The sequence below is a fragment of the Zosterops lateralis genome (genome assembly GCF_965231275.1).
Source record: "Zosterops lateralis genome assembly, chromosome: 1".
Lineage (NCBI taxonomy): Eukaryota > Metazoa > Chordata > Aves > Passeriformes > Zosteropidae > Zosterops > Zosterops lateralis.
The window spans coordinates 55,440,690-55,456,825 of NC_139762.1; the positions used below are offsets into that span (position 1 = coordinate 55,440,690).

The 16,136-nt window shown below is 36.5% G+C and overlaps 1 protein-coding gene across 5 annotated transcripts in view; it reads left to right on the forward strand.

Moving 5' to 3' along the window:
• TNS3 (tensin 3) overlaps window positions 1–16,136 on the forward strand; it is a 155,105-nt gene that overhangs the window by 70,479 nt on the left and 68,490 nt on the right. For 4 of the 5 annotated variants that reach the window (XM_083856218.1, XM_083856219.1, XM_083856215.1 and 1 more), the window contains 7 exons: window positions 2,619–2,669; window positions 3,881–4,003; window positions 5,503–5,567; window positions 9,214–9,297; window positions 12,308–12,420; window positions 14,045–14,105; window positions 14,260–14,335. In XM_083856218.1, coding sequence (XP_083712344.1) covers window positions 2,619–2,669; window positions 3,881–4,003; window positions 5,503–5,567; window positions 9,214–9,297; window positions 12,308–12,420; window positions 14,045–14,105; window positions 14,260–14,335 — 573 coding nt within the window. The remainder of the gene's footprint in view (window positions 1–2,618; window positions 2,670–3,880; window positions 4,004–5,502; window positions 5,568–9,213; window positions 9,298–12,307; window positions 12,421–14,044; window positions 14,106–14,259; window positions 14,336–16,136) is intronic. The other variant, XM_083856216.1, reaches the window with a different exon arrangement.

A 16,136-nucleotide genomic window follows, 5' to 3' on the forward strand; every position in this document is an offset into this window, starting at 1 on the left:
GTAGCAGCGAGCTACGGCTGGGTTCTCAGGTGGGCATCTGATAGTTTGTCACTGTCATCTCTTCGCTTGTGAAAGCAACATGTAAAAGTTGGGTTGCTGTTGATGTGTTCTGTCCAACTTTTTCTCATTAACTTGTTTTAGGTGCATTTTTTGTGCCATTTAGTTTTCTGGAAATGAAGCAAATGTATAGTGAGCTCTGTGTGCAGATTTTTTTTAAATTTTTTTTTAAAATGTTGACAACAAGCTGGTAATCTCCTGTACTGTTTTCTGGATAGTGCCATTGCATGTATTGTCTCACCTTGTTCCAGGAAGGTGTGGTAGTTTAGCACAGATGTGAGGTGTTGTTTTTTTTTTCTTAGGAAGTTATAGCAGATGTTGACAGCTTGGCTGACCAATTAAAGAGTTAGTTATGCCTCTGGGGACCCCAGGCGGTTGGGGCCGTGTCCTGGCCGGCTGCTGGCGGCATGCTTCCTCCCACCCTATCCCCCATCACCTGCACAGCTTTGAAGTTCAACACCAAGAGCCAGCTCGAGAGAAAAAAAGACTCTGGGCAAAACCATTAACCCTTTCCTCCATGGAAGACAGAGTGATTTAAAATGTAGAGAGACAGCATGAGACGAAGTCAGTGAAAGAACCAATAAAGATTATTGGAAGAAGGTATAGAAGAAGTGGACATTTTTGACTGGACTTCTCTGGATGTAAACCATGGAGAAATGAACAATTTCCTGTAATATCATAATGCTGTTTGGGGAAATGCAGGTTCTAGTCAAAGGTTGTGTGTACTGATATAATTGAGATTTAATTGAGAATTTTGAATGCCCCACCTCCTGGGTAAATAAAGAAGTCTCAGCTTTTCAGATGAAGATTATTCTAGAAAGAAAGTGATTTGAAGCCCTGGCTCCTGGGCTAATAGGAGGTCTCTATTTCTTTTAAGATAGAGACCATTTTAGACATAAAAGAAGAGAATCCTTGTTTTATACTAGAAGAAGCATTCTTAAATAATACTCCAGATATGCTGAGAAACCCACAAGTAGCCAGAGAAAAGCTACTGATGAGTGGGACTGCACAAATCTGCAAAATTCCGTGCGGTTGCAGATTTGGGACATTGAGAGCCAACAGATTTTTTCTTGTAACAAGTGTCTCCATAAAACTCTAGAGAGACTTCTCTCCCAAAGTAAAGGAAGATTATGTTTAGATGATTGCAACTGAGTGAAGATCATAGTTTTCTCTCTATGTTGTGTGGGAAAGTGAACAATTTGTAGTAGGAGAAAGGGTTAGTTTAGAACTTTCATTTGGTTTTTTTTCCTTTTTTCTTTTTCTTAGTGTGTGTTAATAAAACTATCTGTTTACCTTAAGTTGAGCCTGTTTTGCCTTTTTATCCCAAATCCTCTCTCTCAGAGGGAAAAGAGAGTAGACACTCAAACCACTACACTCAATTTGGCAAAACAGAATTTGGTGAACGTGAAACCAGTATATAAGGTGAATTAAAAACAAGGCCAGTATTTTATTTATTTTTTTTTTCTTTTACTGTTTTTTTAGGTAGTATGTGTAAACTGTTAGAATTAAATCCAGGACTTCAAGAACATGAACTTTAGTCACAGTAGAAATTAGTTACTAGAGAGATTCCACTAATGATTTAAACACATTATCTTCTTCTCACAAACTGAGATGTCATAGGTGCATGTGACATGGACTGATAACCTCAGAATGCTGCCTTGGTGCCCTTGGCTTCCCTTGTAATGGTAGCTTATAAGGCACACAGTAGTAATAGTTTGAAGGTGACCTGTGTGTAAAGCTTTAACGGTTCAAATTCACTTGTTCTCTGGCCTTTTCCATGCAATAACAGTGTAAGCTTGCAGTCTCTTCAGTGAAATACCACTTAGTACTTGTTTGTATTACAAAAATCTGATATAATGTAAGTCTGGTTTAGTGTCTGAGAAGGACTGTAGTGTCTGTCTCTGAGAGGGATTGTAGTCAGTTTCTTGTGCACCGTTGAGATTTTTGTTATTTTTTGGTTTAGTTTTGTTCTATTAATTTATTTTCTAATGGGTACTTTGGAAATCAGCTGTCTTGATAAATAGAAAGCTTGGTGCCATCAACTTCAAATATGTTTCTGCAAATTTGCAAGATAACCTGACAAACCAAAGCCAGGTTAGATTGTAGAGAGCTTGTTTTCAAACTACCTTTTGTTTCTCATGTTTTGAATACCTCTTCAGCCTGCTCAAGAGGCACATGTATATCAGCGGTATTAACACTGTACCAGCCTCCCAGACTTGTCACTGTTACTTCTTATGCTCTGCATTATATTGCATGGTAGCCAGGTCTCTCAGCATACCTCTGACTCAAAGCCATGCAAAATAAATTAGATGTAATAGAATTTTAATTGTCATTTTTCAAAATGTGCATTTAGGTTTAGCTTTAGTTTTATTGTAAAATAACTAAATATCTGAAATACATTTGCTAGTGCTGCCTGACGTCAAATGTTAGTTTAGTTTAGTAGAACAGTGGGCAAATCATATCATTGTAGCTTCTTGTAATTTTTATATTTCATATATATCTATTTACCATATAAATTATAGAGTCTTGATGGTTAATATTTTTTCTTTCTTTCTGAACAGGTATTGAACCTCTCTGAAAAGAGGTATGACCTTGCCAAGCTTAACCCAAAGGTATCAACTGTCTTCTATAACATTGCTTTCTAGAGTTAAATACAACTTAAATGGCCTGATAAGCCCCGTAGCTATGCAAGTGTTGATATACAAAGTAAGAGAAGACGTTTTGGAAGATACTAAAAAAACACATACACATCCCTTTTAATTTTTTCTCAAGTTCTGTTTTGTATCTGTTAGATCTGTGTTTTACACAGCTATTCCTGTTGATTTTTTGGACTTTACATACAGGACCAGAAGCCTGTTGTGATTTCTGAAAAACTTCTGTTGGATTATACAAATTGTACTTCAAGTATACTTTCTTTGTGCAGTCACAGGATACTGGAGTTGTATATTGTAATGTACAGTAATGTAATGTAAAAGGATTTCCTTTTGTATTATCTTTGAGTAGTCGCTTCTCTGCCCAGTAGAGGCATAAAGAATGTCAGAATGATCGATGTCTGACTCTTGTTCCTTCTCACCAACTGATGTGTTTGTTGTAAGAAATGGTGTGCAGGTTCACTTCAGCATCTGTTATAAGGCCAGACAGAATAGCACAGATGTGTATTTACAGCAGTAGGTTTACAGAGATAAGCTACCTGAGAAAAGTACTAAAACTCCTCTTAATTTTAATTTTTTGCATTCTTTACTGATCATGAAGGATGTGTTTTTTAATATTAGGCATATGTTGAATGCATTATATGTATGTATTGCATATATTTTGTTAGTAAATATGCATATAATAAAAATAGGCTTGGTAAACTGTACTATATAGTAAATAGAAAATCTGAACAAAATTTTGACATGACTGTAATCATGTTGCACATGAAGAAAACAGATTGAAAATAAAACTAAAGCCATCAAAAATCATTCTTTGTTCTAATTCTGATTGTATTTACTGTTATAAAATACCAGAAATTCTAACTGAAAAATCTTTTAAGAAATCAAGCCCTTCAGAGATATTGTAATTTTTAAGTGGTTGTTGAGGTTGGGATGGAGCGAGGAGGAGGAAGTTTTTTGTTTATTTGTTTTTATAAAAGTACTAGTATCTTAAAAAACAACAAATTCCCTCTTCCACTTAAGAGCCCTGTAAGCATCATGATAATTGCATGATTGTGTGAGAAGGGAAAAGTTATGAGGGCTTTTAACCATGACAATTATTTGAATCCAGATTTTAGTATGTGATACTGGGGTCAAGGTGTCTCTCATAAATGTTACTTGTTTAATTGCAGCTTATGGATGTGGGGTGGCCTGATCTCCATGCTCCACTTCTGGATAAATTGTGCACCATCTGCAAGGCTATGGAGTCCTGGCTGGACAATGACCCTCAACACGTGGTGGTGATCCATTGCAGAGTAAGTGCAGTAGATGAGTTTGTATTCATTTTCAAAAACCTTGTCCTTTACTCTTCTCATTTTAAAAATTAAAAAGTTAGATCTGTTTTCAATGTTGGCAACAGTGTGCCAGATGTTCTGTTGATGTGAGTAAGCTTAAATCCATTGACCTTTCATGCTTGGTAAAGATTTCTTTTTTATTACTGAAGTCCTAGCCCTTGCTGCAGGTATATCATGAATTGATGTTACTTCATCCTTCAAAGGTCACTGTTACTTCTGTGAATGTATTTAGAAGCTTAAGATTTTTCCAGTTTGATGGAAAACTCTCCATATTCCATGACACTCATGAATTTTGTTGCCGGATAAGAATAAGCCCTGTATAGCGGATCATCTCTTTAGACTGTGTATGGTTGAAGGAAATGAGGTCATTAAGGATTTTCTGGATACTTTTGAAAGGCTTTAATTGACAGCATCATTGCAGTGCCTTAGAGCAAAGCTACCAGTGTGCTGTGTTGCCTCCTCCTACTTGCTCACAATAAACAGAAATAAAGAAAAACCTTAGTTAAATTTGGATGAAATGAATACAGAACTGGATTGGTAGCTCTGCTTGTGACACTTGAGGCAAACTTATCTCTGTATCACTGGTAGATGTTACTCTAAACAAAATGGTGTTGTTAATGGGATGGAAACTTCTCTACAAGTTGTGTAATCTCTAGTCCAAAATTTCTTCCAGGCAGAGTGTCATTATTGTACGAAATACTTGAAATTTTACTAGTTGCAGGAATGCAGCCAGGAGAACGGCTCAGACATGGGGCAAAAGAAAAATGAACAAAATATTTCTAGGTGGACAATCATATACAAATTGATAATGCACATTCTTGAATAATGCCTTTTGTTGATATAGGTTTCCAACCACAGAGATAGATACAGCCAACAGCTATCAGCTGAGATACTGAAAGTATTTTGAAATCTGTGAGAATTTTTTCTTGTTAAATTTTAATCCATTTCTCATGTAAATTATATAAAAATAGTTTAGAACGTTGTTTAAATTATCCATAGAAAATCAGTTACAATAAATCTCAGGTGTTGGAGAGGTCAAAATGAGAAAACCTGGCAGAAAGGCCTATTCTTTCTAAAATAGGTATTTTATAGCATTTCATCCTGGGAATTGCAACATTGTCTAGACTTGTGAATGATCTCTGGAAAAAAAAATACAAAATGGGACTAGTTAATCCATTTTTTTTTCTTTTTTTTTTTTCCAGTGATTCCTCTTAATTGGTAAGATTTGACAGGCATGCACATAGAAATCCTACTTAGTGATTTTTTATGTCATTTGTCAGCCAGCTTACAGTAACAGATAAGCTGCTGCCCATTATTTCCACCTTTCCATCAACACAGGGTGCATGAGCAAAAGGACTCTGAATCACTTGTCTTTAAATTGTATTTAGCATGGGTCTTAAATATAATGCCCAATAATGTAATACATAATATAAGTTGTCATTCCCTTTTTCCTAATACAGGGAGGAAAAGGAAGGATAGGTGTAGTCATATCATCGTATATGCACTTTACCAATGTTTCTGCAAGGTAAGTGTGAATAATGCATATTGTATGTTGTTTTTACAATAAACATTGAGAAAAATGCCTTTTAGTTGATTACTGTCTATCAGCTTACCATTTGTCAGGTTTTCTTCTGAAAGAGTTTTGGAGCGTGTCCTTCTTAATAGTCTGCTTTCATGATACTTTTCTTATAATTGTTCTTCCAGCAGGAGATTGGATTAGGTGACAACCTCAGGTCCCTTTGAAACTGAGATCGTACTGGTTTGCAGAAAATTTTTCTAATGGATGTTTTCAGATGAATGATAGAATGTGCAAGAAACCATTTTTATGTAATGATACTATCTATATTCTATTAAACCTATCTATTTGCCACATCCATCAAATGGCCTCTTAAATCAGTGAGAAATTATTCCTTAAGTACTTAAGGAAAACTGTTATTAGAATCTGGAAACAGTGTTTGAATAGAGAATTCTTAAACATTGATCCAAGTGCAGAATGAAGTGTAAGAAATAATCTAGACTTTATTTTGCAGTCAGTTCAAACAGTAGGTGTCTGATTACTTGGTTTTAATTGTTTCTTTTGGAGTGCTCAAATTATGAAATGACAATTGACAATTTATATCAGAAAAGATACAATTTAATAAACGGTGTCAAAAAGGATGAAATGCATTTTGGAACTTCTTGTTGGATTTCTAAACACATTGTTTTCTCTTTTTTTTTTTTTAATATTTATATGCATACATAAATATATTAAAATAAGAATAGACTCTAAATGCCATGGTTAAATCAATTTTGGTCCTGAATTCACACTAGCCTGTCAGTAATAGATTTGATCCACTCCTGTATTTTCTGGAGTCTTGAATCGCTAGAGCTTGATGGCAAATTACTTGTGGATGTCAGTCAAACTAGAATCCTGGAAAATAATTTGTGTTCATTGGGGGAAACCAAATTTATAAGTAATTGTGGACCAAGAAACCAAGTGCATTGTGTACACCAATATGTGCTGAAAAAACCCACTTGCCTCAGTGATTGCCACAATTTCATATTTTGTTGAGAAGTATTGTGAATGACGAAACCTGTCAAGTAAGGGTAGTACAGCTGTTGTGGGGTAATTTCAGCGTTGCATGTGTATTATATGTATTATGCAGTGTTCAGTGTTATTATATAGTCCTTAAAGGTGGTACCTGGCTATAAATATGTTTTAGTAACACCATTACAGTCACATTCAGGTGTAGTTTTGTTAAGCCCAGCAATGAAAGGTATCACCTTTAACCCCTAACGAATTCAGGATTCCTCCAGTGAAGTTGCAGGAGAGGAGAAAACTTGGAAAGCTCTCTTTAAGTTTCTGGTATCTGGCAGCTGCTATCCAAAACTCAACTTTTCTGTGTAAGAATGAGGTTGGGGTTTTCCCAACTAGGATTTGTATATCCCTAGCATTATCAAGACTCGTGAAAATGGTACACAGCAACCTTGCAGAAATTACTGCAGATGCTGCTGTAAGGGTGCCATCTACTGTGTCTGAAATGGTACTTAGAAGACCTTGAAGATGTTCACACTAAAGAAAGTTCATAATTGTCAGCATCCATAGATGTCCTAGTTCTGGCCAGGACAGGTTTTTTTTTTTTTTTTTTTTCAGTAGGCTTGAGGGAATGTGGCCAGTACCCAAAGGTTATTCTATACCACCTTATGTCATTCCTGAGGGTGGGTGGAAGGGGATCCTTCAAGGGAGAAGGGTTGAGAAAGTGTGGCAGAGGGAGCCATCCAGCATTGTCAATTGTTGGGGGTTTCCACAATGAGTGATAATGTTTCCTTTCTTCTACTGTCTGTCATTAGTATTGTTGTTCTTACTACTCATTTTTTTTATCTCATTCCTGTGTCCAATAAATTGTCCTTATTCAAAGATCAAAACCTGTGGCCTTTGTCTTTGTGCCTCCAATTCTCCTCTTGATCCCACTGCAGGGGAAGGGGAGAGGAGGGAGGGAGAAAACAGCTGTGTGATTTGGAGAGTGTCAGTAGGAGCATTAAATTAGGCAATTCCATTCCTGAACCACAACAACATGCCAAAAAAATCAAGGCTTAGTGAAAATCTGTGAATTTATTCTTAGCATCTCTGCTGTAAAGACAGGCTAAAGATTAGGGTTGGGGTTGTTCAGTCTGAAAGAAGAGTAGGCTCTAAGGAGACCTTCTGATGGTCCTCCAGTACCTAAAGGAGGCCTACAAGATGGGAGGACTGGGACTTTCTCAAAGTAAAGCAGTGATATGACAAGGAGGGGATGGCTGTAGATTGAAGGAGGGTAGATTTAGATTAGATATTAAATATAAAGAATAAATACTTTACTGGTAGGGTGGTGAGACACTGGAACAGGTTTGTCCAGAGAAGTTGTGAATGCCTGGAATTTCTGGAAGTGCTCAAGGCTAGGTTGGATGGGGCTTGGAGTAACCTGGTCTGGTGAAAGGAGTTCTGCTCATGGCAGGAGAGTTGGAACAAGATGATCTTTAAGGTCGTTTCCAAGCTAAACCATTCTATGAAAAATCCTTATTGATGTAACCTTTCTTTAGTTGTATGTTGTAGTATCAAATTTTCTCATTTAGGAAGGAATAATGTGCCATCAAATTTAGTGAGGTCAAACAGAGCTCTTTGCAATTGTTGGTACATTCTATTTTAACAAGCAAAGTGCTAGCAGTTTTTGGCCAGTTAGGAATGGGCTGCCCAAATTCTGGATGGCAATGTAGGTGAAGATGTATGGAGATTCATGGTGGATTGTGTGAGAAAGAGCTTTTGGGTCAAGAATATTTAAAATACACACTAAGTAATTTTTAGCACCCATGAAGAAAAGGCTTGACTTTATATTCTGATCCAGCTCCCTGTCAAGACAATTGGCAGATTTCAATTAATTTTTGGAAAGGCATAAATTTCATTTTTATCCTGATATCACCATAGCATGTTACTTGGCATATGTGATTAACAGCATTCATACTGATTTTTGGTACTTCTTTTTCTTTTTTTCTGTAGCCTCTTGCCTTCCTTCACCCAAAAAAGACCCATAAAAGAGGCATTCTGGATAGAGAATAGAGGAAAATGTCTTTTTTGGAATATGTTGCTCCTTGATTGTGTTTTTGAAGAGTTTGTGGTTGTCTGATGTAAAATAGTTCTTTTTCAAAGACAGTCTCTTCCTTGATGGCTCAGGGTACATGAAATAAAGGCTGAATGAATTATTGACTGCTTAAATTAATCTCTATCCTGGTACTACAGTTCTTTCTGAAAAAGAAAATATATTTGTATTTTATAGAGAGAACTCCCCAGTGGCACATTCAAGAAATTATGGCAAGTATCCTTCTTTGGGAGCCTGAGCTGTTTGGTTTTGCCAAAGTTTTTTGCATTCTGATTTCAATATATTCATGTTGGAAGTATGCAATTCAGTTAATTGAATAAGGAAGAAGGTGCTTTTCTCAGGAAGGAAACTATCTTAAGGTATTGAATGAGAAGGTGTCAGTGGAATAAACACTGTCCACAATGTCCAAATTACTACCTAGTTAGGTGCTTCTTTTTTTAATTTCTTTTTTTTTTACTTCCCTCCTTTTTTTCTTCCAAATATTTTTGCATATTTCAAGCAGTAACCTGCTGAATTTTCAAGATAACACTGAAGCAGAATAACGTGTCTTTTTCTTCACAGTGCTGATCAGGCTCTAGACAGATTTGCTATGAAGAAATTCTTTGATGATAAAGTTTCAGCTTTAATGCAGCCGTCCCAAAGAAGGTATTCAATTTATTTTTAATTTATATCAATAGGAAATGTCATCATTATCTTCTGCTCCCATGTCTTACTCCCTTCCCAGCTATGTGAAGGCATTTCCACAAGATCCTCCAGTGCTTCCTGAATTCTCAGCATTGTATCTTATATTAATATTCTTTGATTGATGAGATCTCTCCTCCTGCGTGTGGTCCCAGAAAGGCAAGACCTTTTGTACCACACTGTTACTAAATGAGTTCTTTGTTTGTTAACAAAAAGATGTCACAATCTTGATTGTTCCAAGGTAAATATAAACTCATTTTTCTGTGGCATAATGATGAGTATGGAATGTGTGCTGATTAGTGTGCAATGAAGATATTTTTACTGCTTGTTTAGAGGGTCTGCAGATTATGCACTTGCCCCATGTCAATGCTAGTGAATGTTTGTCAAAGCATGCAATATTCATTATGTTTATCTGTGTTACCTTTTCAGTCTCTCTGTTTGACAAAGATTGAGTTAGGATTCAAAATAATAAGTACTTTGGAAAGTGAACAGTTCGGGGGTTCACTGTGTAGCTTGTTTTGATGACAGGTAATTGAAAGATTCAGTACCAAAAGAGACTGATATCCATCAGACAAGTAATTGTGATATAAGCGAATCTTTTAGAAATATAAAACATCATCTGGGTTTGATTTAGTAATTACTGTGGGGGTTTTTTTTGTCTTAATACATGCGTATGCAGTAGGTTGTTTAGAAGTTGCTTAAATTATAAGAACTTGCTAGTAATTAAAACAGAAAAATCAGTAATAATAACCAGTGTAAGGTGTTTGGTTCTGTTAATCTCTAAATAAAAATTTACCAGTTACTTTTTTAATCCATTAGGTGACATGCACCTTTTAACTTGAAAAATAATAACACAACATTGTGTTAGACTTGAGATAAACTTTTCCTAAGTAGAAGTTGACTGGCCTTTTTCTGTTTCAGTTTTATGCTTGCATATATGTGTATTGCATTTGAATAATAAGGATTTGAGAACGCTGCCTAGCAGACAGAAAAGTGTGAACCATAGCAGCAAAAAGAAATTGTTTTTCCTTTTATTGTTAATCTTCCCATCCAGAAACCCTAGACAGCAGGCATTTTTCATTGAGAGCCTGTGAATTTTGCATCAGGGCAGTTCTTCAACCATGTTGACGGGAAGCTTCAGTAGCTACTAACTTAAGTGAGCTGTATGTGAGCCCTAAAGCTAGGCATTAAATAGGTATAAATGGTTGGATCTGTTTTTCCAACACACCCCCTTCAAGAGCACTTGCTTAGTTCTTCTGGGGAGAACTGCGGGGGAGGGCCTCAGAGATACTCAGTTTGCTTCTTGATTGATGGAATTAACATCTTTGCTCACCACTGCTGAACTTGAGCTGCCCTTACCATCTTCAGACATACACATATACTTTGGAGTATCTCATTTCTCATGAGAACAGAGGTGATTTTCCAAAGAGTTTGTCAGAACTGTCCTCCTAAATTTCACTTGTCCTACCTTTGCGTGGCCGGGCAGTGGCCACTAATCTTATTGCACAGAAAGGAAAACCAACTGTCTTAATATTTGTGGATAATTTTATACTCCTTTGTTCCCATTCTGATTGGTCAGTGGCCTTTTAATATACTTTTTCTCAGAAACAAGTGCTGGGTAATTAATTAGTGATATCCTTGTTAAAACCCAGTTGATTTATAAATGGGTGTAATTTAAGTGGATCTCTAAATTGTAAAATATGAAAATACACCCATTTTTCACATTCTGAAACCTTTTCTGTGCTAAATCTTGTCCAGGTAAAAATAAATTGTGGCCATTAAGTTACTTAGCTTTTCCATACTGCTAGTTGGGTACTGTAACAATGGCAAGAAAAGTAACTACAGACCAGATCTATTTTAAATCCATTCTCAGATAAGCAGCTGAAGATTTGTCCAAATGAGAAATGCAGATAGAGACCCTTCCTATGAAAGAAATTTCTCATAAACCTTCAGGATAAATCTTTGAATGTTCTTCTCAAAAATAAGCCAACTGCCTATAGGCCCCTTGAGTATACTGCCTTGAGAAAGGTTTTCAAAAATTCAGTCAGATTTTTGTAATAATTAAAACCTAAATTTTGTAATAATTAAAACAACAACAAAAAAAGTTGTCTTTTCTTAACATTTAAATAAATTGAACTTTGCAAGCTTTCTGTAAAATGAAACCTGTTTTAAATCACCACAGCCCCCATTCTAGGGTAGTAAAGCTGTTGTTACCTGGCAGGATATCCTTAATTATGATGTTACCAGAAATTCAGTTAATGAGATCTGTGCAGAAAGGTGAAAAAGAGATGATTTTCCTCTATACATTCCTGAAAATAAAGTTAAATGAAGGTCTTCTTATAGGCATGGAAGAAAAAAGGACTCAAAGCCAGTGGAAAAATTAAATTCTCTGCAGTGATGTTTACTTGCATGTATTTGCTAATGAGCTTGTGACTAAGCCATGCATTAAATCGTAGAAACAGAATAATGTTCACATAGCTGTGGTAGTTTTCTTCTTGTTTTGTGCTGAATTGAGATCACTTCTCATTATGAAGATGTTATTTGACTGCATTGCCCTTAATGTTGAGATTAATGACAAGGGCACTTCTTGCTTTTGTTTTAATGAAGATGATTTCACTGTAAATTGGATGGGACCCATATCATGCTGCTGTGAAAGACACTTAACACTACAGTTGTAACTAGGAATGTGTACCAAAACAATTGACTTCACTGTCTCTTCTACTTTGTTTCTTACTTAGAATAGTAATTCAAACCACTAAGAGATATCAACAGTAGCAATGTGACAGCCATGGATTTAATACAGTGGTAAATTGAAGTGTCTTTTCATGCTGTTTTGTGAAGATTATTATTTTGGAGTTATGTGCATTGTCACAATGCTATTTATTACCCATAATCTGGAAATACCATTGTGTAAATTATGTATTTCCCTGGTATTAGTGGTTTTATATAATTCAGATAAACTTTCTGTTTTCAGATATGTGCAGTTCTTAAGTGGCCTTCTATCTGGATCTGTGAAAATGAATGCAACCCCTCTTTTCCTGCACTATGTTATCCTTCATGACATCCCAAACTTAGATGCTGGGGGAGGTAAGTTACCTAATTTTTTCTATTCAGGTGTAGGATCAAATCTTGTTTCATTTTGGAACCTTCTAGAAAGCCTACATGAGTCTCAAAATAAAATTAATATCTTCTTGATATTCATCCAAATATTCCCGATAAAGTAACCAGGAGAGAAGCATTCTTAGAGTAAAAATTGGAGCAGGTGAAATCAATTTCCTGTTCTTTGTTAAATTAATAGCTGATACTATTCATGTCTGCCTATCTCTGAATAGTTGTGGTCCCTGTTACTGCAGAGGATCTGAGAACCTGGTCAGGTTTTACAGTCATTTCCCCTTTGTTTTGGGAAATGATAAAAAATATAATCTCTTTTCTGTTTTGAGATTGGATTTTGGAAAAGCTGTTCGGCTAGGGTGTGCTTACAGAATTACACAGAATCATTTAGTTTGGAAAAGGACCTCCCAAGATCATCAAGTCCAGCCTTTGATGCATTATCACTTTGTCGACTAGATCACGGCACTAAGTGCCATGTCCAGTCGTTTCTTGAACACCTACAGGGATGGTGACTCCACCACCTCCCTGGGCATTCCATTCCAAAATTTAACAACCCTTTCAGTGAAAAAATTCTTCCTGCTGTCCAAAAGGAACCTTTTCTGTGCAGCTTGAGGCTATGTTCTTTTATTGTATCATTAGTTGCCCAAGAGAAGAGGCTGACTCCCACCTTGCTACAACCTCCTTTCTGGCAGTTATAGGGAGTGATAAGGTCTCCCTGAACCTCCTTTTGTCCAGGTTAAAAAACCCAGCTCTCTCAGTTTCTCAGAGAAACCCATGGACATGCGTGGAGACTCTTCACCAGCTCCCTTGACCTTTTTCTGACACACTACCACACTCCAGTGTCTTTCTTGAAGTGAATGGCACAGAACTGACACAGTAGTTGAGGTGTGCCTTCACCAGTGCTACTAACATGGCTGGCTATCCTAAGTAGCTTTAAAATTAAAATGATAAAATGAGATAATGTGTCAGAGCATGGTAAAGGAATCCAACTTAAATGTTGGACTTGATGAACTTAGAGGTCTTAAAGATTTATGATTAAATAACAGTTTTGTGTTTCTGCATTTTTATTATCTGAAGGCTTTTTGTATTATAATTAGCATGAATTTGCAATGATTATATTGTAGTTGTTTAGTTGGATTTTATTTCTAAAGTAACTGTTTTAATAAAGTTAGAGTATTGTTTGTTCTAGGTAGAAATTTAAAGGCCTTATTAATTTTGAAACAAAACTGAAGATCAAATAATTTGTTTTGAAAATGTTTTTATTTTCTTTTGGGGATTTGCTTTCTTTTGGCCATTATCATTCTTCCTTTAATAATTTCGTTTTCTTGCAGAATTTGTTTTCTTCCTTACTAGAATAATTTAAAATCCCTCCCTATTTAATTCAGAATTAGTCTAAAATAAAATAAAATAAAGTAAAATAAAATAAAACAAAATAAAATACCTTTTAGCTAATCTTGCTTTGAAGGGTATTTTGACTCTTTCAGGATTGCCACTTGTGTGCTGTTTTGCTCAGTCTGGATGTGCATGAACCTTCCTAGTTGTAATTGTTTTCCTATATCTGAGTGTTACAAAACACTGTTTTGTGTTGGCTTCTTTTCAGCTTGTCGACCTTTTCTGAAGTTATACCAGGCTATGCAACCAGTTTATACATCTGGAATATAGTAAGTTGTAAGCATTTTCCATTATGTTTGAATTTAGGTTTTAATTTTCACAATTGCAGAATTACATAGTTGTTTTTAGTTTTGTTTGTGGGTTTCTTGTCTGTTTTGTGTTTTTGTGTCTTTAAATCATGTATTTTTTTTTTCTCCTGTCAAGTAGCGTAGGGTCAGAAAATCAAAGTCGAATCTGCATTGCTATAGACCCTGCCCAGCTTTTGAAGGGAGATATTATGGTGAGTTAATTGTATGGAATGAATGAAAATCTATTGACATGACAATTAGTTTACAGTCTCTGACCTGTTTTGTGTTCTTGTAAAAAAAAAAATTACTTGTTGAAATGCCTGGAGATATTGCAGAATTATTTAGGTTAATTTAGTCATCATCTTTGGCTTTCATGAGAATAAAAACTCTTGTAAAAGGTTTTTAGAAGCAAAATTGTTTTCAAAACAATTGGTCTCAGCATTCTCTTTTTATAGTATTGCCAAGTCCAATAAGGCCTGTATTGTTCTTTTCTTTATAAAGATTACTGTGCGGAGTATTTGTAATTCGGCATTAAAATATCTTGTCCTATAATTTGTCAGGCAGTGTGCACAATTGTAAAACTATCTACTATAAAGAAAATACCTAAGCAATTCTAAATTCTTCTGGCACTCAAGAAAGTGCGATACCAAATAAGGGATAGATAATGTCCAAGGCTGGCTGGCATAGGGTTAAATTTTGCAGTAGCCAGATGGGACATCGTTTGGACCCAAAGGTTATTTTGTACCAACTCATGACATTTTTCAGGGACAGGAGAAGGGCTTTCTTTCTGGTCAGGTAGCCTGGTGGAGGGAGTGCTTGGGTATTGCTGGGGTTTCTGGGAGGTAGGGAGGAAGAAGAAGGGGAGAGGTCTGTGAGCAATCATGTGTGAATTGTCTGGGTTTTGTTTAATTGTACCCTCTGTCGTTTGTATTGTTGCTGTTCCTGTTTGTGCATCCAATTCTCCTCTCCAACCTGCTGCACGGGAGAGGGGGAGGGGTAGTGGCTGAGCAGTGTGTGTGGTTTGGAGTGTTTCAGTGGGAACACTAAATTGGAGAACACAGTTCCTGAACCACAATACCATTATTTGGCACTCAGTGTGAGGTAAGAAGGGTTAGGATAGCAACAGGTTTGCCCAAAATGAGTTTGAAACAAATTTCATCTAGGCATTTTGTTGCATTAGGTCCAGAGCCACTGGTTACAATGTTCCTTGATTTGTCCATGTGGTATGGTACCTTAACTGTATCTATTTCCATACCTCATGATATTTTTCAGATCAGGGGGAAGGATCGGGATTGTTTTGTGATGTACTATGTGATACCATCTTATGATACAGTAACAAGGACAATGAGGGTCATTTGGGATGTGTATTGAGTGCTGCTCTCCTGCCCTTACCTCCAGCTCTACCTTTAGGAGTCCATTAATAATCATACCCAGTTTGTTGGGGGAACAGGAGAGAATGATTTCCCCCAGCTTTTCACCTCCTTTTTCTCTTTCAGACCTGTTAAAACAGTTTTTGAGAACTTTGAATTTCCCTTGGATATTTAGGAAAGCATGTTCTTGTGGCTAGGTCTGCCAGCTCTCCTCAGTCTGGTCCATGCCGTGTCAAGAGTTACAGGAGATTTTTAGGAAGGTGTTCTGGTTTGGGTTGAATTAGGGGAGAACCTCCAAGGAATCCCCTAATAGCAAAACCTCTACCACCCCTCCCCCAACCCTGGGTTTGGGAAGGAATCTCTCGAACAAAAAGTGGAAAAAAACGGTTTATTAACAAATAAATAAACACCCCCCGACACAAGGGAAAAAAAAGAAAAGAAAAAGCTCAGGTTACTGTGAGGGGGAGGGCGCAGAGCTTCTTTCACAAGCCCCGGAGATCCTCCTCGGACTCCTCCAGCCAGATCAGCTCCAGGTGCTGGTCCTAAATCTTAAAAAGGTTGGGGGGGGAAGGGGAGAAGAGGGAAAGGAAAAAAAACAAACAAACAGAGCACAGAGGCGGCAGAAAGAAAGAAAGAAAAAACA